This window comes from Schistocerca piceifrons, chromosome 7 (assembly GCF_021461385.2).
Source record: "Schistocerca piceifrons isolate TAMUIC-IGC-003096 chromosome 7, iqSchPice1.1, whole genome shotgun sequence".
Classification (NCBI taxonomy): domain Eukaryota; kingdom Metazoa; phylum Arthropoda; class Insecta; order Orthoptera; family Acrididae; genus Schistocerca; species Schistocerca piceifrons.
This window is the reverse complement of record NC_060144.1, coordinates 322,198,887-322,223,429: the sequence shown is the minus strand read 5'-3', so window position 1 is coordinate 322,223,429 and position 24,543 is coordinate 322,198,887. Positions and strand designations below refer to the sequence as shown.

Here is a 24,543-nt window from a genome sequence, read left to right as displayed (position 1 = left end):
GCTAAACCACGAGGATAAATTTTAACCCCTTATTGTTTTCTAATGAGAAACAAAAGTAAGGAGGAAGAGTCCTAGATTAGGTAAAATAGTTCCATATTCCTGTCTGCAAATGGTAACTACTCCAGAGCGTATCACCAGAAAGAAAAAAAAAAAGATGATGTCCATGTTAATTTGGAGATTTGGAGTGTGGGAACATTATAGGAAGTGAGGAAGTTAGAGAACTTGGAAGTGAAGTGGACATGTCATTTACATGATTTGAGTAACTGCATTGGACAGGATAAGGGTAAATAACATCTGGAGGAGAGGAGGCTGAAGAAGAGTTGCCATAATGCTATGAAATGAGACTTTAGAAAATATTATCCACTTGGGAAGCTACAGCATGTCGATCATGTTCTGTGCAAAACAATACATTATGCAAAACCAAGACCTTATTTTAATTCATCTGTATATGACAACAGCAGTGAATATCGCTCAAACCAGCCGATGAAAGGTGGCCCCTATGCCCACACAATTAGCACCATTGATCTGCCAGCAGTGCCACCTACACATCCTGGACATGCCTGCCAGGAACCATACTTCTCTACATGGACTTCCTTGTCGACACAGCTGTAAATTCGCTGGCTGATTCCGTCACTCTCCTAACACAGGAGCTCATGATAATGGGCAGTCCCATCCACTTATGGAACTCTGAACCGTGCAGGAAGAATGATCCCAGTATCTACAGTTGTGGTATCCCTTGTTGGCGCAGTTGTGCATCCAGTATCTGTTACGGTACATGTGAATAACTGTACTACCACTACCATCATTTGTCCAACACCAAGAAGTCTGCATCCCTATCAGGGCCAGTTAAGATTGCTCAGGACTTGTGGCATTGATGATCAGTACGACCCATGTCCAAAAATATATACTCAGATTGTATTTAAGCATATTATTTTATATGATATGTGCTGATAATGTCAAATCATTATTTTGCCAACATAATAAACAGTTAACACTAAATTGGAATTATAACTTTCCTCCTGAAATCTGAGGGTATTTCACATGTGTCATAAGTCTTGCACACCAGGTGAAATTGTCATGACTGGTTCTCCCAATGCTGTCAGTAGTTGTGACAACTGGAAAGCACTCAGTAGATGAAATGGTTTGTTTACTGAGATGTCATGCATTATCACTGGTTGGGTGCAGCTGAGCACATGTGCCACTTCCGTACTCCCTCATTGCTACTGCTTCTCCCCTTCCTACCACTCACCTCAGTTTGCAGTCAGTGCTGCCACCGCTTGTCGCCGCTAGCCTAACAGCTGCCAATGACAGGCAGTGAGGCATGAGGACTGGTTTGTTTGGATCTGATTCTCAGAGACTGTAGACACAGTGGCCAGAGACGGCATTAACGTGTCCATGAGTCATAAGTGATTGCGTCAAAGTGTGTGTGCGTGCACTCGTTTTCTGACAAAGGCTATGGCCAAAAATTTAGTTGTGAGAGTGCGATTGTCTTTGCAATCATCTTTATGGTGAGTTGCTACATATCCTCATTATTATTGATTCTCACAGTACTTTCACAAGTTATCTGTTGCATGGATTGATCACTGTGGTCCCATTTCATCAACATGCTATCTGTGACTCTTGAATAGCTGGCCATGCTAGTGGATTTCCATAACAGGCCAAAACCGCAGGCCATTTCTGCGTCTATCTCTAACGGATTGGGCCTGCTGATCTGAAGCCCATCGTTTCCCACTAACGTGCAGATCCTGCCCATCAGATCTAGTCTCACCGACCTGGCTGCAGGCCGGCACTGTATTTGTGTGGCATAATGCACCGTGGACCTAGGACTGCAGTGCTCCTCAGCAGGTCAGAGGCCATGGGCGATGGATTTCAGAAATTGCAACTGTCTCACCGCAAGTATGTTGTAAGGTGTGGCATTATATAGATGTTTTGTCTGTTCTAGTACATTTTGGCACTTTAAAAGTAGTTTATATATTACAAAATATGGATGATTGGAAGGAGAAAATTGTGGCAGTTGCTGGCAGTTTGTAAGCTAAAATATTTCTGAAAGAAAAATCAGATAATATCTGTAAAGTAATAGATGTTGCACATTGGGTGATAACTGACAATAATGAACATAGAACAACTAACATTTTATTGGTGGTCACCTATATTGTTGGTTTACACAACTCTTCACTGGCTTATACACTTCTTTCAGAAGGCCTTTTTTTCTGATGTTTTTTCTGAAATCAGTAACATATTTTAAATCTGTCTTGTGACTCCAAAGAAATACGTATTTTGGCCAACAAATTTGTTTCATTTTATTGAAATAAAATAATATCAGTGGTATTAATGAAACATATATACCATTTGGCTTGCTTTCTCCATCTAAAAATAGTTCATTACAAAAGATGTTGCTGTTAGTACTGAAGATTGTTGCTCACATTAGGAAATGCTGTCTGCTTGCAAGTTTTATTTAGATATTTTCTCGTTTGGCACTATTGTTTTTTTGTGCCATAGCTGCAAAGATGGATTCTCATCTTATGTCTGTGCTTACCCTTGAGATCTCAAAACTTGTCTGGGAAAAATGCTAAAACTTGTCTGGAAATCAGGAAATATCAGGGAATTTCACTTGGGGATACTTGTGGCAACGCTGATTCCCAATCACTGTTAATGATAACATGACCAAACAACAGTAGAAGTCTGTCACCATATAGTATTTTACTTCCATTGCAAAATATATTCTCCATCTGCAGAAGAAGATATTTGTTTGATTTCATATGTAATTCAGTTTTATAAGAATTGCAATTGTGGGACAAGTGATTTACAAAAATTAAATCAGATTACTGTGATCTGATACTGTATGTTAAGTTAGTAGCCAAGTTTCAAATGATTTGCACTTGAGATGCTTCTGATAGTTTCTATTCAGAACTACCCCTCTGTTATGAAGTTATGAAACTTCTTTTCTTTATTTAATATTTATTGTGGAACTGCATGTACATTTTTCTTGCATGATATATTTGTTATGTTGACTTTTCATTTTTTATACTAGCTCAACACGACGGGAGGCCATTAATTCTGCTCGTGACCTGTCACAAGTGTATCATCGACTGAACCAGTTACATCTTGTGGGAGGATCTGCAGATGGTCATTGGACAGGCATTATGTTGGCACTGAGTGCTGTCAATATGTCTGAAGCAGCTGCCCATCTGTTAACTGTGGAGCAAATGGCAGATGTATATGTTGCAGCTGCACTTCGTATAAAAGAGTCATGTCCCTCTTTCATGCAGATACTAAACAGGTGAGATACATCCTTGTTAGTGGTTAAAAGTTACAAAAAAATTCTTGTTTATTGTTGATGACTGTAACAGAGTAAGGAGAAGGTGGCGTGGTATATATCACAAGTGAAGTATGTGCATTTTCAAATATTTAAAGCATATAAAGATCCTCTCTTGGATCTTCTATTTTGGTAGTTTAATGTGAGACACTAGACTTGTATTTCGCCATGTTCATATTTTGATTTGTCAGCCCTGTTTTAAGTTTTCTGTCATTTCCTTAAATAACAATGAGTATGTTTGACAGTATGGTTCCTCCAACAAAAGCATGACCTATCCTCAACCCTATTTTTCTACTATTAATCACTAAGCAAGGTGGTTTGGTGGTAAGCATACTGGGGTCTCATTTGAAAGGAGCATAGTTTAAACTTCCGTATTGCCATCTTAATTTAGGTTTTTAAGATTTCTGTAAGTTGATTAAAGCAAATGCCCAGATGGATCCTTGGAAAATTGCACAACATATTTTCTTCCCACTCCTTGCCTATTGTACATTGTACTCTGTCTCAGTGATGTCATTGTCGATAGACACTTAAACCCCTGTTATCTTCTCCTCCTACCCTTTTTCCATTTTTAACTCTTACAAGTTCTCTGTTATTAATGATTTCATTCATTACATGTTTTTGTGTACTTGCTTTTGTTATATGTGGAAACAGTGATATTGTAAGTCAGCATTGTTAAGACATTTAAAACAAAAAATTAGTGAATCTCATGTGTGACAGTCTAATTTTTTGAAGCATAAGTTTCTATATTTAACTAGCTAATAGGCACATCTGGTCTTCCTTATAGGTATTATCTTGGTTTGGCACGTAATGTATGCCGTAGCCAAGTTCCTGCAAGACTTCAGTGGTTGTTTACATCATATGGACATCGCTTTGTTGTATCTGGTCGATGGATCTATGGACCTGCTGCTGCAGCACCATCACCCTTTAGCCAACTGGGCTCGCGTGCTGATCCAGTAGCATGTGTGGCACGTGCTTACCGTGATCACCTTCTTCTGTGTGCGTTACAAACTTTGGCTGCACCAGGTGCAGGAAACACTCCATTAATTGGAACTACATCTCAGATGTCAGAGATTTCAGAACCATATCGCCGTACCCAGACAGCAGATGTTCTCACTTACGTCCAGCTACTTATGGAAAACGCTGTTGCTGCTACCGCTTCCAAGCATCAGCATGCATCTGCATTTCATGTCACAAGTAAGTAATAAATACTATTCTGTGATTTTCAGTTCCTAAAAAAATATGATTTATACGTACTGTGTTGCAAATGTAGTGACAAGAATCAATTATCTTTTGAATTTTAGACTACAGTAAATATTTGAATGTAATACGTAATATTTTCATTAAAAACAATTTTAGCTTGAAAATTTTGGAACATTAAGTGTTCTTCTACCAATCAGTTTCTTCTTCAGCAGATAATTTGTGTTGGTATTTGCAACAGTGAAGTGATGGTTCAGTCATACAGTTGTCAGTACCTGCTTTCTTGGGAACTTGATTTATTACATTCTTCTTGTGGTCTGGGAGTATTTTACCCATTTATAGCCTGCATATAAAGTGGAACATTTTTAACATGTGGATTGTTCTCCGAAGGGTATTCATAATTAGGAAGAAATGTCATTTACCCTAGGTGCCTTGTTATGCCCTAGATCTTTTAGTGCTTTGGCAAATTCTTTTTGCTGTATCGCATCCACCATCTCACATTCATCCACTTGTATTTCCCTTGTATTGTCATCTAGTTTCTTTCCCTCGTATAGCCCTTCTCTGTGGTCCTTCTACATTCTAGTCTTCTCTTCTTTGCTTAATACTTGCCTGCCCTCAGAGCTCATGATGATATTCATCCAGCATGTTCACTTTTCTCCAAAAATTTCTTTTTAGATCTGCGACGTGCTGCTCAAGATACCTTTTAACCATGCATTCCAGAATTTTATGCACGCAATATGACAGTGATATTTGTCTGTAGGAATATTTCCATGTTGCTTCTTTCTTTTTTCTTTAAAATTGGGATATGGGTTTTGGTTTCAGTTCCAGATTCTTAATTTTATCCTTCCACATGTTTTTAAGATTTTTAACAGCCTGTGTTTGCCTCTTGAGGACTAGAAATCAATTGTTGGTAGTAAATGTATCTTGAATTACTGTAAAAAATTGCGCAGTTTTGTGATGATAATCTTTGACTTGGTTGGTTTCAGTCACCTTCTCTGCTGTTCGCGAGGTTAACCTAGATGGTATACTTCATATCTAGATGATTTGGCAGTGTCGAGGACTGTAATATCTTCAAATTTGTTGCCATAATTTCACAACTGGGGTGTGCTGATTTAAGTTGTTATGCTATCCAGCCCCTTGCCTCTTTTATTTAAGCTTTATTTTCATTTGTGCTGGGCATCCTTAAGCTGAATGAAATTTTGCTTCATGCTGCATTTTTATATGCTCTTAGTACTCCTCTGTCCGCCCCAGTAGCTGAGTGGTCAGCGTGACGGATTGCCGTCCTCTGGGCCCGGGTTCGATTCCCGGCTGGGTCGGAGATTTTCTCCGCTCAGGGACTGGGTGTTGTGTTGTGTTCATCATCATTTCATCCCCATCCGGCGTGCAGGTCGCCCAATGTGGCGCCGAATGTAATAAGACCTGCGATGTGGCGGCCGGACCTGCCCCGCGAGGGGCCTCCCGGCCACTGACGCCAAATGCTCATCATCATCAGTACTCCTCTGCTTTCTGAAATTGCTGCTGGACATTCATTATCCTACCAATCTTCCTCGTATTTCACCTGACGTGTGTTATGCTTGGTTGTAGCCTTTTCAGTAATCTTTACCAGCGCTCTACTGTTACAAGGCAACATCAGTCGGTCATAAAAACTTCCACCTCTGTAACAACTGAGTGTTGCTGGCCCTTTTAAGAAGCCATATGTTAGTCTGACCTCACAGATGCATCTCTAATATGTTTGCACCTATGGCTTGTCTTACCTGATCTGTTTAGGCACAAAAGTGTCTCACACACACACACACACCACCTCTGTCCCTGGTTCGTGACATCTAGGACATTCCATAAGTTACATATGCTCCCTATGAAATGTTAAATTATGACCACTTCAAGAAGTTAAGCTATGCCTATCTGGATATGAATTTGTTTAATTTGGGAGTTCCAAGCTAGGGCCAGCTCCAGAGATGCCTGCCTTGTAAGCTCTCTGTGTGCTCTGGTACACTTGGAGTAAGTATCCCACAGTAGCTGTATAATACTAGCATAGGATTAAATGTCTCTGTTTCTTTTACAGCTGAGTTCAGGTTATTTGTTCTATATTGTGTATGATAAATGTACCAGTTTTTTTTTTTTCTTTTTTTTGTTTATGTTTGCAGGTAGTGAAGATGAAGTTGCTCACTGGTGGTCAGGTGTTATTGGTGTAGTTGCTTATTGGATGTTGGGTGAGGAAACTCAGGCAGAAAGGCTCTACGCCCGCGTTGAGGCAATGCCCGAGATTCTGGAAAGCCTAGCTGACCCTTTGCCACGAGCTATGTTAGCCGCTTTCCGTGCTCGACGTGCTGCATTAGTACACTGCAGTAGCAGGAGTCCGGGAAGACGGGCACGCTCTTCAGCCCAACATGCATTGGCCCTGTGCAACACTGCAGGCAGTCTTCTTGATGAGAGTTTGACTTACGCAAGCTGCAGACCATCTGACAACACAGTTCTGGTGTGTAGTTGTAATGGTAGTAAAACTATAATCTTTTATCTTGCGCAATATCATGCTGAATTATTGTGGCTAGTGTTGTATAAAAGCAGTTGTTAAAGATAGCGATTTGTATTTTATAGCTCATCTTCAGAAAACTGCACCTCTTTAGGAAATACTTCTAGTGTTTCAGTAATAACATGTCTCTCAGTTTATTTAGTGATTTACATGCATTCTAATGCCATGTTTTCTCCATCATCATTATGATGCACGCAAAAATCAACACAAGAAAGCTAAGCAAAGTAGTGTAGTGGATAAGATACTCATCCTGATTTAAGGCTTTCCAATGTTTCCTAAATTACCCGAGGCAACTGTTTCCTTCCTCCACCCTTCTCTGAGATAAAAATATCTTGAAAGATATTAATATTGGAAAGACACTTTGCTGATGTTGGAAATACACTATGCTCCAACCTCCCTTATTTTTGTGTCCTACAAGAAAATGAAACTAACAGCTACTGCTAAGGCTACATCAGAGCCTCAAACCTACCACATAAATGATTGGTTTCCAGTATTTGATGCAAAAGTGCCATTGCCTTTGCCTTTGCCAGCTTACCATCAACACTTATATTTCAAAGAACCTCCAGATCCTTCATGTATGCCTATATCAAAAATGCCATTGCCTTTGCAAAGCTTCTCATCAACACTTATATTCCAATCAGCCTCTACATCCTGTACATATGTCCATTATCAAACATTGACAAATAATTTTGTCAATGGAGAAAAGAACAGCAACTGATTGTGAAATCTGTTATTTAATAACAGCAGATCTAGATTTCAACTATTACATAGTCATCTTCGTTGCATATAACAACAGGTGACATTAGTCCCAGAGTGTCACGTCATAAACAATATTGGTGGTGTAGCTCTTACAGGAGTTAATCTTAGACTCCGGTAAACTCTACACCACTATTCTTGTTTACTGAGTGACACTCAGGGCTAATGCTACCTGTTGTTATATGCACTGAAGATGTCTGTGTAATAGTTTAAATCTAGATCTGCATTAATAAAATATTTCGATCAATTGCTGTTCTTTTTTCCATTGTTTATATTCAACAATTGCTGCACGCTGTGAGATCACATGGATTCAAATGTGAGTAAAATGATTGTGTTTCCGATTCCATTAAATGCTCACTACCTACTGTCTTGTTAGTCCACTCGCTAGGTGCTGTAGATTTGTGCAATCATTTTGTATAGTTTGAGTTTATGTATCAGATTCTCCACACACACACACACACACACACACACACACACACACACACACACACACACACACACACCGGGAGGGGGGTTCACATGAATGCGCCAGACATCATTCATTTTCAGGTGAGTGGTTGACTTTTCTCATTTCTTGTTTGTTACTTCTGTGCTAGAATATCCATTGTCTTAACATTTTGTTTCAGTTTGACAGGCTGTCTAAGAGAACTGGCTTTGATGAAATTGGGTGGTTTTAAGCTTTGTTGTGCTGTCTTTGCTATATTATGATCATTTTCACTTCTCTCGTGGCAGTTAAAAATTTTAATGTTGATTTTCAGTTACTTGATGGAAAAAAAAAATCTCAAAATTGAAGCTGTGTCTGCAATTGATACTTACTTTATTTGTGTGTGTTTTTATGATGTGTTATGAATTTAGTTGTCAGCAGGTTGTTTCGTTTGATTCATGATCCCTGGTGTGCATTGTAGTTGCATTGCATGTGACATATAAAAGATGCAGTACTTCTACAGTGCAACCCCAGTGTTCAGAAGCATCAGCAAAGTACAGTAATGGGATTATACTGTGAAATTTTATCATGTTAGCTCTGCCAACAAAACTGTTTTTATCTCTTTTTCATTGCATTTAAATTGTATTTTCCGATAACAAATTCAACACCATATGCCATACGTTAGTAGTTGAGAAAAGAAAAAAAAGAGTATTTATTAATCCCAAAAGGGGAGACCACACCTACTCATCTTCACCAATTTCGTTCCCATTTATGGTGTATGCAAGACTTGGCCAAAAATGGAAGTAAGAGAAACGGGAGCTCCAGATGGCCAATTGGTTAGGAAAAAATAGCATTTTAGGCTTGGGTCAGTTGAGGCACAAGCCATTTATGTCAGCGTAATTTTCAGGCACCAGTGGGCGGGGTGCAATGGAAGAAGCATAGAATGGCAATCCAGCAGTCATGGGGGCCGAATCCCTAATGGAATTTTTGTTGTTGTTGTTAGTTACACTGCTAATAAATAGAAATAACATTCAGTATATTGTAATTATTAATATTTTCGTAAAAGCCATGAAAAGGAGAGGCAAAGGAAAATTTGGGATTGCAAGAAACTTCCAGGTAGGGACTGTAATGTGTACAGGACAACTTCATACATAAAATTAGATACTTTTATTATTTTACAGGTTGTGATTTACATGTGCTGGGGTATTTTAATCGAAAGAATGGGAAGCAGTAATTTTCTCAGCTTCTTGAACACGTTTATAAACACTGCATTTTTTACAATGGCAATATTCTCGCTGTGTTCTGATAATATTCTAAAAAAATCCATGTTGCTCAGTCAAGAGCTAGCAACTGAATGAGCTCTGTAGTCATAGCTAGTGGTTTGCCCAGTGGCCAGTGGGCCGATTCTTATCCATTGTGGGAACCAATTATTTGGTGCAGCTCCTGAGGCTGCTTGAAGGTCAAACTGAAATTAATGAAATAAAATGTGCATCAGTTACAATCCCTTCTTGGAAAGTTGTTTGCAGAGTCCTCATGGAAGCTGTAAGTACAGTAGTTCCTTGAAATTTATTTCAAATCTCAAATTTTCCTTTGCATTTCCTTTTCATGCCTTTTTTGAAAATAGTAATAAATACAATATATTAAGCATTATTTTGGGTTATTTTCAGTGTAAGTAATGTAAAAATTGAGAATAAAAAAAGTTTCATAGTAGAGAACTGATCCCACAACCCTCAGATTACCATTTAGTACTCTTTCTGCTGTGCTAACTGCTGCTGGAAATAGCACTAACATAAATGGCACATACCTGTCCGGCTGGCACTAAAAGTGCTATTTTTTCTAAATGCCATGGCATCTGTAGCTCCCACTTGTCACTTTCATTTCTGGGTAAGCCCTGTATGTACCATAAATTTGGATGGAATTAGTGATGACCAGTAGGTATGGTACCCTTGTCAGATGAGTATTGTACTTGGAAAATGTTAAAATATTTGCTGTTATTGCATGTAAGTATCTGTGTGTACTCATCAGCTTGTATGTTAAACCTTAATCTTACTCACTTCACCAGCTTGCTCAGTTACTCATATGTGACTGTCTTCTTGAGACGAGAACATCTTTGTGGGAAGATGAAATGGGCGATGTGGATGTGAACGCAACAAACATCACAGTTCCAGTCTCCAATGCAGTTCTTACAGGATTTCAGAGGGATCTGTCATCTTTGAGACGTCTTGCACAACTTGTACCTGTAAGAAAGTAACTTCTTTACTACTGTTATTTAATATTTACATTTTCTGATTTGTTATTTTCCAGTGATTGGTCTTTTCATTCTCTGTGTCTTATTTTCATTTTACCTTTCAGTTAGCATATCTAAATTCAGTTTTGTACAGTTTCTGGAAATACAGTATATGAACAAATGAGCTAAAGAAAAAATCTAAACAGCTAAATAATGTAGGAAAAGACAGATTGCTACTTATCGTAAGGAACACACCTTAAGTGGCAGTCATGCACAGTTGAGAGACACTTACATCAGGCTTTCGGTCGCAGCCTTCATCAACAAGAGAGAAACACACACTATTCGTACACACAAGCATGTGCACCTCATGTGCACATGACTGCCAACTCCAGCATCTCGGGGCAGAATGCTGAAGTTGGCAGTCATGTGTGCATGAGGTGTGCTTGCCTGTGTGTATGAATGATGCGGGTTTCTCTCTTGCTAATGAGGGTTGCAGCCAAAAGCTTTATGCCTGTCTACAACTTAATGTGTCTTCTTTTGGTAAGTAACACTCTCTTTTCCTATAGTTGATATTCCTCCCTGGAGCTTCCATTATTTGATTTAAACAGCTAAATATTTTAAGTGTTTCAATTTTTAGAAACTGAAGGAATACCACCTAAGGTAGATATATGAAAGCAGATTTGAAACTTTATCCTTTTTAATTAATGACTATGTATCTTCCTAATAGTACAGAAATCATAACTATAATGGACAGTACTGAAGTATTCATTTGTACCACCAGTTTATGAAATAGAATAAGCAACTGATTTGAGGTCAGAAGAAGTCACGGTGTCAAGAGCATCTGTCATGAAAAAAAATCCATTGTAATTATGTACCCTTCTCCATCTTTGATGTTTCCTCAGACATAATTAAGAAGATAACTTACAACAGAATATCACATCTACATCTGTATTTTGCAAGCCACTTGATGGTGTGTAGAGGAGGGTATTTTGTGCACCACTGTCACTGCCCTCCTTTCCTGTTCCAGGCATGAAAGGTGTTTGGGAAGAATGATTGTTGGTAATCCAGTGTGTGAGCTTGAATCTCTCTGATTTTATGTTCATGATCGATTTGCGAGAAATACTTAGGAGAAAGCAATGTATTGATTGACTCGTCTGCTCCTTGAATTTTAACAGTAAACCACTTCATGATGCACAATGCTGGTCATGTAGCATCTGCCACTTGAGTTTGTTACTCAGCTCTATCAATCCTATCTGGTGTGGATCCCAGACTAATGAGCAATATACACTTCCGGAGAATTCCTCCAATGAATCTGTGGGGCATCTACCATACCTTTGACTACTTTTATGTCGTCGTACATCTCAAATCGCGTCACACACACACTCCCAGGTATTTAATGGCTGAGTGCTTCCATTGTTTGTTCTGCAATCGTGTAGTTACACAATAATGCATCTTTCTGCCTATTTATATACAATACATTACATTTGTACACTGAAGAGCCAAAGAAACTGGTACAACTGCCTAATATCGTGTAGGGCCCCCACGAGCGCACAGAAGTGCCGCAACATGACATGGCATGGACACAATTAATGTTTGAAGTAGTACTAGAGGGAATTGATACCACGAAGCCTGCAGGACTGTCCATAAATCTGTAAGAGTATGAGGGGGTAGAGATCTCTTCTGAACAGCATGTTGTAAGCAAGACATCCCAGGTATGCTTAATAATGTTTATGTTTGGGGAGTTTGGTTGCCAGCGGAAGTGTTTAAACCCAGAAGATTGTTCCTGAAGCCACTCTGTAACAATTCTGTGCGTGTGGCATGTCGCATTGTCCTGCTGAAATTGTCAAGTCGACAGAATGTGCATTGGACATGAATGGATGCAGGTGATCAGACAGGATGCTTACGTACGTGTCACCTGTCAAAGTTGTATCTAGATATATCAGGGGTCCCATATCACTCCCAACTGCACTCACCTCACACCATTACAGAGCCTCGACCAGCTTGAACAGTCCTCTGTTGACATGCAGGATCCCTGGATTCATGAGGTTGTCTCTATACCTGTACAGTTCCATCCACTCGATCCAATTTGAAATGAGACTCGTCCGACCATGCAACATGTTTCCAGTCATCAACAGTCCAATGTCAGTGTTGGCAGGCCCAGGTGAAGCGTAAAGCTTTGTGTCATGCAGTCATCAAGGGTACCCAAGTGGGTCGTCGGCTCTGAAAGCCCGTATCGATGATGTTTCGTGGAATGGTTTTCACGCTGACACTTATTGATGGCCCAGCATTGAAATCAGCAGCAATATGCAAAAGGGTTGCAATTCTGTCTCGTTGAATGATTCTCTTCAGTTGTCGTTGGCCCCGTTCTTGCTGTATCTTTTTCCGGCTGCAGCAACATAGTAGATTTGATGTTTTACTGGATTTCTGATATTCACAGTACACTCATGAAATGGTTGTATGGGAAAATCCCCAGTTTTCCAGTCGTTTATTAGAGTCCAACTGATATGATCAGAAGCCCAAGAGAGGCGCTTCAGACAATATCAAGTTGTTGGCAAAGGCACTCAAATCAGTTGTCAACTGCCATAGCCCGTTTATGCCATATTTTTCCACACTGTCCTAATCTATAAGTTCGTCGTATGTTCCACATTGATTTCTGTTGTTCTTTCACACATTGTGCTTGTCTGTTAGCACTGACAGCTCTGTGCAGGCACTAATGCTCTGTCGTTAACTGAAGGTTGTTGGTCACTGCGTCGTCCGTGGTAAGAGGTATTGCGTGAAATTTGGTATTCTCGGCACATTATTGACACTTTGGATCTTTGAATATTGAATTCTGTAACCATTTCCAAAACGGAATGTCCCATGTGTCTAGCTCCAATTACTATTCCGTGTTCAAACATCAGAAACCTTTTTACTTGGATCACATGAGTACAAATGACAGCTTAGCCAATGCACTACCATTTTATACCTTGTATATGTGATACTACTGCAATCTGTATATATGCATATCACTATCCCCTGATGTTTGTCACTTCAGTGTGTATTGTGAATGGTGATGGTCCTTTGGCAGTTTCCCGGAAGATACTTTTATGTCTGAAGACTTCTCCCCATTAAGAAAGTGTTCTTGACGGTTGGTGACTGGAAAAATTTGCATTTTACGATAAATGCAAAATAGTTACTAAATCTGCCTCAAAATGCAAAACACGAAATTACTTAATAGATGTTATTTTTTAACGAATTGTATCCAGATGAACTATTTTATCAGAGATAGTTTGAAATAACTGTTAATTTCTGCTCATAAATATCAAAAATGTAACCCTTTTGAGTTACTGTTACTGTACATCATCTAGCAAAGCCAAATCTGGAAAGATTGTGTGTAAGAAACTGTTCACAAAATAAAAAGTGTACAAATGCAATGACATATCAATGCATTCTGTTTTGCCATGCCAATTGCAGGTGATTGAATGGTCTATTTAAAGATGCATTCTGCATAATGCAATGTAGTGTTCAGCTGTGGGACCCAGCATTTTCTAACAGAGAAATGTGTATGTTTTTGTTTGTTAACTAAAGCTCAGAAGATGGTATAATGTGAACACTTTTAACATGGCTAATTAGGTGGCAGATGTTTTGAACTGTGGTTGCGTCAAATACCGCTAGAGGTTGGACCTGAACTATTTTAACAACATTCTGCTAACCTCAACAAGTAGCTGCATGGTAGCCATCCCCACATTCTTTGTGTTGTGTGTTTCTCATCATTTTAATTTCTTATTTTGAAATAATTGAAGCAACTAATCTTGGTCCATCAAGGATTTTGATTACGACCCTTACAACACCAGAAGAGATTGGCAATACCTATGACAATGTGTCAGTTCTGCTGTAGGCTACTGTCCTATGAAAGAAGGGCAGGGCTTGTTTCCCCATACTGCTCCTCATCCCTCTGGAAGTCAAACTTCTAGCTTGCGTACACACGTAGCCATCTGTCAATATAGCCTATAGTGCCCACACACTGTGCTACAGCGACTGGAAAACAAAATCTGTAATGTTTTTTTGACTGTGTCAAAATTCTGCTCCTAACATTAAAACAGAGTTACTTTATGTTCAGTTCTACATCTCCGATAGTTACCTTGTTAGTTCTATCTGGCGTATTGTCAAGCGTGGGTCACATGGCTATGAATGCCTGTGAAAGGTCAAAATTACTAGCCTGCAGATTTTGTAATCATCAAATTGGGCAGTAAAAGACAAATAATGTCTATAAACACCTTAAATTGTAGACACTTTCAGTTTACCAGTGAGAAAATGTTGCTGCTTTTCAATAGAACAACCGTTTTTGAAAGTTTAAATAGTCACCTCCTCCTCCTCCTCCTCCTCCTCCTCCTCCTCCTCCTTTTTTTCCTTCTTTTTTTATGGTTAATTCCCGAGAACTAGGCTTTGTTGTTCTTCACTAATAGTGTGGCAACCTTTAAAATTTGTGTAGCTAAACATTTAGAAAAAAAAATTAAAAAGTGGACATGAACTTCAACAAAAATAGACATGAAGTTTGCAAAAAGTAGGTGTAAACTTTGCCAAAAGTAGATGGGAATTCTGCCGAAAATGATGTTAAATTTTCTAGTCCCTACTAGTGGCTGCTCTGTTTTGTTCTGATCTGTTAGCTAGGAGCTTTTAAATCCAATCACACAACTGGTCCGATACCCAGTGCCCTCGTAGGTGACAGTACAGAACTGTAACATTAGCCTTTTGGAAGTAAAGAAACACAGCATCAACCTGGCTGCCAGTATCTACTGCCTTCTGCAACTCGTCCACAAACAAGATGACTTGGTGTCACATGACCATTATTTGCTAAATCCGTGCTGATTCCTTTCATGAGATTTTGATCCTACAGAAATGTAATAATAAAACATGTTCCAAAAATTATATAAAATACTGATATCAGTGATACAGGCCTAAAGTTTAGTGCATCTGTCCAATGCTCCTTCTTGAAAATGGAAATAACCTGCCCCATTTGTCCAGTCACTAGCAATGCTTTGTTCTTGCAGCAAACCTACAGCACACTGCTGGTGGAGGAGGAGCAAGTTCTTGTGCATACTCTGTGCAGAATCACAAGTGTGCCCCATCAGATCCAGTGGTTTTTCCTCTGTGAAGTGTTCACTTATTTCAGTATCTGTCATTTGGACATTTTTAGGACAATTAAAAAAAGTATGACCCTACTAGAAAACAGAAATAGCCTGCCCCTTTTGTATTTTATACAATTTTTGGAACATGTTTTATTATTACATTTCTGTAGTATGAAGTATTGAGCATAAATTGATAAAGTTCAAGAATGTTGTACAGTACATTTTAAATGAGTGTCTGCTTTTAACATGGCTGGCTGTTGGATATGTATAGCTGTAGTTTGACCGTGTACTTCTAATACTTATCTTCTAGACACAAAGACCAAAGGTGTAATTACTACAGTAAATCCAAACAATGCTAATCTTCTACACCACTAACCAGGAAAAACTTCCCATGCCAGTTGTACAGGGCGACAATGATTGAACTACATGAAATAAAATTGTCGTCATTTCTAAATGGTTTGCATTAGGATGTTTAATCTGCATGTTTGGCTGTGAGGCCTGATGGGAATTACTGTGTGCATGCGTACACACGTTGTTTTTGTGAGCCATTTTTATTTGGATGGGTTCGTCAATAAGCAAAATTGGCACATTTGGAGGACTGAGAATCCGCATTTCGTGATCAAGAAGTCTCTTCACCCTCAGCGGGTGGCTGTGTGGTGTGCAGTGTTCAGTCACGGAATAATCATTGTGATATTCCTTGTTTTGGCACAGCGAATAACAAATAGTATGTAATGGTTTTGGAAGATGATAACCTTGCCATTATCCAAAGTGACCCTGATTTTGACCAAATGTGGTTTATGCAAGATGGAGCTCGACCCCATTGAAGCAGAAGAGTGTTTGATGTCCTGAAGGAGCACTTTGGGGATTGCATTCTGGCTCTGGGGTACACAGAGGCCACTGGCATGGGCCTCGACTGGCCGCCATATTCTCCATATCTGAACTCATGCAGCTGCTTTCTGTGAGGCTATATTAAAGATAATTTTGTGTGTATGTTTGTGTTTGTTTGTGTGTCTATCGACCTGCCAGCGTTTTTGTTCGGTAAGTCACCTCATCTTTGTATTTATATATATTAAAGATAAGATGTATAGCAATAACCCTAAAACCATTACTGAGTTGAAAACAGTCATACAGGTCTTCGGCAGCATCAATGTTCTGACACTCAGCAGGTCATGAAGAATTTCGCTATTCATCTGCAGCACTTCATCGCCAATGATAGCACGCATGTCATAACCTGAATCCAAATATCTGTAGTGACATTTAAATGTTGAAAAAAGTGTGTGCAGACGATATTTTGTATGTAATTTAAGTTTTTTTTCATAGTGTTCAATAACTGTCGCACTGTAAGTTAAAAGTTCAAATATTTCCATGTCCTTCAAATACACTGACCAAAAAATTTACTACACAATAAATGATGATTAATTATCTGTTTAATCAAAGTGTAGCAGTCTATGCGATAACTTTTGACAGTGCATTGTATTGGCATTGCTCTGGATGTAAAAAATTGGAGTGTAGCTGTGCAACCTGAAAAACACATCTCCAGATGTGAGGAAATAATGTTTCTCACTCTTCTAGCTGTTCCTTGCGTTGATCTCTGGCCATCAGATGTGTTTGTAGAGTCTTTCTGTGATTATCGTAATCAGCTTTCAAGAATAAACACGCTATTAAGCCCTGGAGGTGGCCACAAAATGCGTTATGTTCCCCGAAGTAGTGAGAACGAAAACTTTCACGATTTCTAGAATCGTGAGAAGGTAGAGGGAAACTGGCAACAATACATGGAAGCTGAGATCAGTCTCAATAAGATCAGTATCAGCAAGAGACAACCACTTCTATCAATTCAAGGTCTTCACAATTGTCACACTACAGCTGCTGAAGCACAAAATTGACTCCACCAAGTTTGAGGGGTCAGTGTTACCAGTCTTCAATTGAGAAGACCTGCTACAGCCCCAGAAAGAGAGCATTACACTGCTCATCTGTGTCACCGGGGAATATAGTGTCTGGAAAGTACAAAAATGGGAGCATATGTTGTTCATTGATGAGTCTTGATTTGACCTGCAATCCCCTAATGGTAGAGAGAGGCTCTGGAGAACTTTGGAAAGTATTCCCCATGCATATTCTCATTCAGGACACCTTTTCATGGTGGTTTTTGGATGTGGACAGGAATCATCCTGACTGCAAAGACGAATTTGGTCTCCGTGGACCATAGGAGTCGTACAGCGCATTGATATGTGCAGGAAATTATTGTGGATCATGTTTTTTGCCTTTTGCTTCATTTATTGGTGATGGCTTTACACCAATGCATCACACTGCATGCCTACATGTTCTGAGAATTGCGCAAGAGTTACTGGATGAAGCGGCGACTCGGCTATGGCTTGGCATGCTCAAAGTTGTAATTTGAATCCTATTCAACATTTATGGGACTAACTGGAGAGAAGGGTCTATCAGCTCCTTCCAGAGATCCAAGATGGCCTGTGGGAGGTTCTCCTGAAAAAATGGGAGATGATCCCTCAAGAGGACGTTGCAGCATTAATCGGGAGCATATCTGATAGGTTGAATCCCTTGATAGTGCAAGAGGAGGTATGAAGAGAGGTTTGTCAAGTGAAGAGTGAAGTGTTGAAAACCAAAATGGACATACATTACCTTCATGAACTTTCCCAAAATTTGCTTGAAGTGTGAATCCATTTGTGTTCTTTCTGTCTCTTGCTTAATTTGTTTGTAATTGTCTTCTATTATTAGCTCTTTTTTTATCCATTGTTAAATACCTAGATGAAGCCATACATAATATTTTATCATTAAGTATTAAGTTAGTGTCATATAAGTGATTAATTTAAAAAAACTTAAGTGTTATGTTTTTTGTGCCGCTTAGTGTGCATTGACAAACTAATAAAGTATCACTCATGATTATTCTTCATCACAAAAGTTTCTCTAACTTCCTTTACAACTTCTCAGTATTGTTGTTATATAATTTTTCGGTGTGTCTGCACACCTCCAGGTCAGAGTGACGATCCATGAAATGCTTATTGCTGTGTCCCAGCAAGTATTTCCTCTCACTGAGGCGCTGTGATTGCTGTCCTGCCCTGTGCTAAAGACAGACATCATCCCTCAATTCAGCTCTCCACATGCTAACTAAAATCAAATCAACACGCAATATCTGAATATTTATATTTGACATTTTATGTTGTGATTTTGTTACTATAGAAATTACTTTTGTTGCGAGTATCGTTTGTCAGTAAGATGATGCAGGATTACACCTCGCTTCTGTTTTGATGTAAGTATGGTCAGTGTGTATGAACGTATGCCATGATCCATTTATTGATTCAGCATAAGACCAAAAACTTCTTAGGATTTTCTATCAGATTGGTAGATAGAATTTTACTTTTGAAGTCAATGAAAGTCTCTCACATGTGGCACACCTTACAATAATTTTTGCTTTTTTTTTTTTGTTTGTCTTTGTGTCTTTTCCTACATTTAAATCTGCAGTGATGCTCACTCTGTCTTCAGAGCAGCTTTCTAACACAACTATCAGACCACACTAGATATCTGCTATTCTTTGCATCTTTTCTCAGCCCGTACCTGTGTAAGGCATATTGTTCTTGAATTGAGTCTATTTGTGTTCAACATTTTCAGACACTTTTGTGTTCAACATTTTCAGCCCCGGAGATGAATGTTTCATGTTGACTGCTCAGGTTATCTGAATTTGTTTCTTGTGATACCTGTTGAGCAGAAATATCTTTCTTTACATTCCTATTTACAGCCTTATACAGTAATGCTGTAATGGCGTTAGATCACTGATTAACTATTCTATGGTAACTGAATCAAAAAGTTTGAGCCTCTTGGTTACCAGAACTGAGATACTACTCAAGGTAATTTTTGCATAAGATGTCTGGAACAATGTGACATGATTCACTCTCACTAATATCATCCTAATCACTTTAGTCTCCCAGTTTGTAGCTGATTAGGTGAAAACTACCCCTAATACTGTAATATGACAAGGAAATTTACACTCGGCCTTCTCCAAGCTTCTCTTCAAATGTCACCTTAGCAAGTGAAATGAAAAGAATAATATTAAATTCAGATTGGGAAAATATTAAAAATGTTTTGCCTCAAGATTTGGTAAGTGGCCCACTCCCGTTCTTGTTCTACATAAATGATTTACCTGGGACATTGGAGGGCTTATCAAAAACTGTGTTTGCTTATTGATAAAGAGGCGCAAACACAGTCAAGGTAACAGTAGAACAGGTTTACAGCAGGCTCACAGCCAAAAGCTTAATACATAATTTTATGTAAGCTCATATTCTAATGTAATTGGATAGATAAAAAAATCTACTCACCAAGCGGCGGCAGGAAAACACGCATATAAAAGGTATTACTTACACAAGCCTTTGGAGCCAGTGGCTCATGCTCCTGGCAGAAGAGTTGGAGGGGAAGGAAGACTGGTGAAGAAAAAGGATTGGTTAGGTTTAGGAAAAGGGGTAGAGTTTGGAAAAGTTGAAACTACATGTCATATACCAGTTGTTACGTAAACACTCAGGGTGTATATGACCTGGAAGATCCTGGAAAAGCCCAGGAATTTTTTAGAATTCCGGGAATTTTTCATTGTTTTAGTTATCAGTTAAATTTTTGTGATTTTGATTGGTAAGAACGAATACTCTAACAAAGTATATTACTGTATCCTGCTTCTGCAGAATAATAATGCAGCAACAAAACGTGAACGAAAGAAAAAAAAAAAACGAAAATAAAACTTAAGTTGCAAAGGAAATACACCATATACAGCAACAAAACAAAGTGCTCATACAAGCGTCTGCCAACAGCAAAGTGTGTCAAATGCTTTAGGAATACTATGCAGTGCTTCCTAACAACAAATTGCCTCCATGAGCGTGACGTGACAGCTGTTTACATTAGATTCGTTTGAGCAGTTGCGGGCGGGCTCTTGTGCATAAGCAATTGAGTCGTGTATGAGTAGTACCTTCTCCCGCATTTGGCTACAGATGTGTGGCTGGCCGCCACTATCTAATATTGCCCTGGTTCGGAAAAATTGGAGATCCGGGACTGATCCACAGAGCAGTCTGAGGTGTAGTGGAGAGGTGGTTAGTCTCCACATGACCAGTGTTAACATTTAGTGATTTTGCTGTTTCCTGTTCATTTATTGCTCTCACATTAAATGAAAACAAAATGGATTTCTGTGGCCGGGAGATGTCAAATGAATTAAAATAAGTTCGCATAGTCATGGAAGGCTAAAATATGTTACTAGTTTCAGGTTTTATTTCCACCTTTCTGACAGTCAAGCATTCATCACCTAGCAGAACAATGAAGTTATTTTTGTCGATTTGCTAAAGAGATTTGGCTTTTATTAACCTTTTGCACTGAGGCAGTCAATTTATTTGAAACTAAGTGTTTAATTTCCCACTGTTAAACTAGTGGGCTTCCTGTGTCATCGTAGCTGCGCAAGTGCAGTGACGCCTGTTATCTGGCATTCTCTGGCAACTGCTGAAATGAACCAATTTCTAACAGGTCACAGGAAAATATTGTGAATGGTGGTTTGAAAAGCGTTACTTTCAAAGTAAATTTCCTTTTACGCAAGATGAATTATGTGCGAGAATGTACAATGAATTTCTTAAATCACAGAGCGTTGACTCTCATTTAAAGACCACCTCTTTGAGGACAACCATCTGGACGAATTTTGAGCCCAGAAGATCAGAAATTTACGTCGTTATTAAAAATTTTACTGGCACATTTGTGTGAAGTATCTTAAAGTGTAACATGCACAAAAAAGATCAACATTATATGTGGAAGCGTAGCTTCTCTTGTAGCTTATTAATCTTAGAGACCAATATTATAAGTGAAAGCTGTTTTTTCTTGTAGCAACACTATGTATATTAATTTAAACCATTAACTTTTCTTATTTGTGTATTTGCACCACTTAAAGAGTGATCTTGCTATTGGCTGACTACATCACGTGTCCTATATGCTGTGATCAGCTGGCAAGATCACTTGATATGAGCTATGACTGGCTTAGAAAAGTGCGTCGCAATCTCGATTTCTATGCTTTGGAAAGTAACATGCGGTGTTTGGTGGAATTCGAATTTATACCTTCGTAACACGAATATATGCAGCGTACATGTTGCTGCACATCAGAGATCTTTCCAAAACATGCCCCCCCCCCCCCCCTCGAGTTTCGTTTTCTAATGTGCCGGGAAATTCTACGTCGGTGTATATAACCATAAATGTTCAAAGGATTTATATGTTTTACAGTGCCGAGAAAAAGTATACTGTCACTTGACACGGAAAAAGTGTATTTTCATCTGGGAAAAACCCAGGATTTTTTTTCCCTTGTCCATGTATACACCCTGACACCATTCAGCCTTTTACATCGACATAATTATCACCAATTTATCAGTTCGGATGAATGTGTTTAGGGTGTATTCTGGCAATACCCAGTATCCTGTTGCAGAGGATGCACTACCACACGACAGTCGTGTCCTTGGTGCTTGTTCCACATCACATGCAATCTGCATTCTTCCCCCAGACACCAATTTCTCAGAACTCTGCAGTTGGGGACTGGTGCTACAACATGCCCTTGGTTCTTGCCACCCACATGGCCATAATTTCTTCACTGTAACTTTTCTTTTCTTCACTCCGTTTTAATGTTCTACATTTTTCATTTTCCGACCTGTCTATTTTTCGCCGTCCCCCTCCAGTCTCTATCACACACAATCCACTTAGCTTTTTGCTCTTATTAACTCGTGCATGATGCTGTAGCAGCAATGTCTGTCTTCCATATTATCCTTTCATCCACTCTTAAGCCCTCAAGTTTTCAAACCTAGCTTGATGCAGTTCCCAATGGTGGGTCTTTCCTTCTCAATCTGTCTGGTACGTCTCCCCTGATCTGGGGTTGTGGGTGAATTTTCTGAACTGCATCTCACCAGCCCTGTTCCTTCGCCCATCTTTCTTCCCCTTCAACTCTTCTGCCATGAGGAGGAGCCACTGGCTCCAAAAACTTGCATACCTTTCGACATGCGTTTTCCTGCCACCACTTGGAGAACGGGTTTTTTTATCTACACAACTACATTAGGTTTTCGAGAATTGAGCAATTTTGTTGATATATTAGCTTGTGAAAACTTAACATTCTGTAATTCCAAACAAATCAAAGTGACTTAAGTAGAGATCGGTGGGCATACACAGGAGAGGCACTGTGTGAAGTTCTGGGCATCCAGAGGGATAAGAAACTCAGGTCAATTTTACCAAAAAGCACAGGTCTTCTTGCTTCGCACACAGAACGGTCTTGTCATTGTGCTGACCTGCAGCCAAGATTGTTAGTAAGCTTTACATACCATCCTGTGGTATAATCTAATCAGCTGAGGTGAAAAAAGTGTCTATTTTACAGAAGCATGCTATAAGCATGTTGTGTGAAGTTGATAACAGAATGCCCGCATCTCGTGGTCGTGCGGTAGCGTTCTCGCTTCCCACGCCCGGGTTCCCGGGTTCGATTCCCGGCGGGGTCAGGGATTTTCTCTGCCTCGTGATGGCTGGGTGTTGTGTGCTGTCCTTAGGTTAGTTAGGTTTAAGTAGTTCTAAGTTCTAGGGGACTGATGACCATAGATGTTAAGTCCCATAGTGCTCAGAGCCATTTGAACCATTTTGATAACAGAAGATCTTGCTGAAGCCTCTTCTGGGACCAATTGAGTCTTTCGTTATGTGCCAATACTTATCCCCCATAATGGCTTTTGTGGTTAACAACAAGAATGAATTTAGTACAAACTGTTCAATTCACAACTGCAGTACTAATTCATATACACTATGCAGTCCTCTGTAGGGTTTAAAATAGTTGTATATTCTGATGCTAAAGTCTATAACATGATGACAGTGGCCATCTCGCAGGGAATTGAAATTCCCAAATACTCAAAAGCACAGTAGAAGAAAACCTCATTAGCAACTCTTTCTATAATTTGTTTGGCTATTTTGACTCAGTAATATACATTTTGCATAACTTTAATAACTGTCAGTATGCAGACAGGTGATAGTTGTATGGGTAAAGTTACTTAAATTCTTTGTTTGAAGTATTAGATAAAAGCAAAAGCTGAATGGTACAGGGCTGGCACTTTCTTTTCCCAAAATAGCTGTTTCCCTCCCAAATACATACATAAAGTTATTCAGAAGTAGCCAGCAGGGAGTGACAACTATACACACATTTTACACCATCATTACCTTATACGGCCTAGTCAGTTAGTCTGGCTACTACTGTATATACCGTATAAACTACCAGTGCTTTTGGAGTATCCCTGTAGCCTTAAAAATGTCAATTCAGGATGAAACTTGATAAAGCAAACAGTGTTTGGTAATAGATATATGGTAGTGGAGAAAACGGAAGTTTCAAAACGCTTGTCACTGCAGAAATGCTCCTGTTCTCCCATTGTTTGTAGTGTCTAGTTACGGACTTTGTTTGAATCATTTGTGTTTGGAATTTTCTGATATTATTATTCAGATAGGAATAGAGAGTGAGAAATTGATTTGAAAGGGAAATGTTGACTCACAAAGGTTCACAGCAAGGTGTATCACGGCCTTTGATGATTTTTTTTATTCAGATTTGTATGAATCAGTTTTGTACTAAATACTGCAAGTAACAGGAGTTGCTAGTTCTCAGTAGGTACGATGTTTAAGGCATGTTTTGTCACATTATATGTTGTGAGAAAATGCAGTTGTGATGTGTATTCTGTGTGCCTATTTAAAATGTACATTTGGGATGACATCAAGTTTGCAACTAATTAAAGGCATTTAAATTGTTTCACAAGCACAAATTACTTCTTCTGTGGCGCTACAGCCCAGGATGAACATTGGCCTTCCCAATGAGCTTCCGCCATCCATCACGGTCACGTGCTACCCTCCTCCAGTTTCTGCATCGAAGCTTCCGTAGGTCTTCTTCCACTCCATCCATCCATCTTACTCGAGGTCAACCTTGGCCTCTTTGTCCTCCTGGATTACCAAAGCGAA

General features: G+C 39.2%; 1 protein-coding gene across 1 annotated transcript in view; it reads left to right on the top strand.

Moving 5' to 3' along the window:
• Positions 1 to 24,543, top strand: part of LOC124804820 (sterol regulatory element-binding protein 1) — a 94,471-nt gene that overhangs the window by 43,050 nt on the left and 26,878 nt on the right. Inside the window, exons 10-13 of the mRNA XM_047265160.1 lie at positions 3,032 to 3,280; positions 4,101 to 4,510; positions 6,658 to 6,989; positions 10,286 to 10,462. Coding sequence (XP_047121116.1) covers positions 3,032 to 3,280; positions 4,101 to 4,510; positions 6,658 to 6,989; positions 10,286 to 10,462 — 1,168 coding nt within the window. The remainder of the gene's footprint in view (positions 1 to 3,031; positions 3,281 to 4,100; positions 4,511 to 6,657; positions 6,990 to 10,285; positions 10,463 to 24,543) is intronic.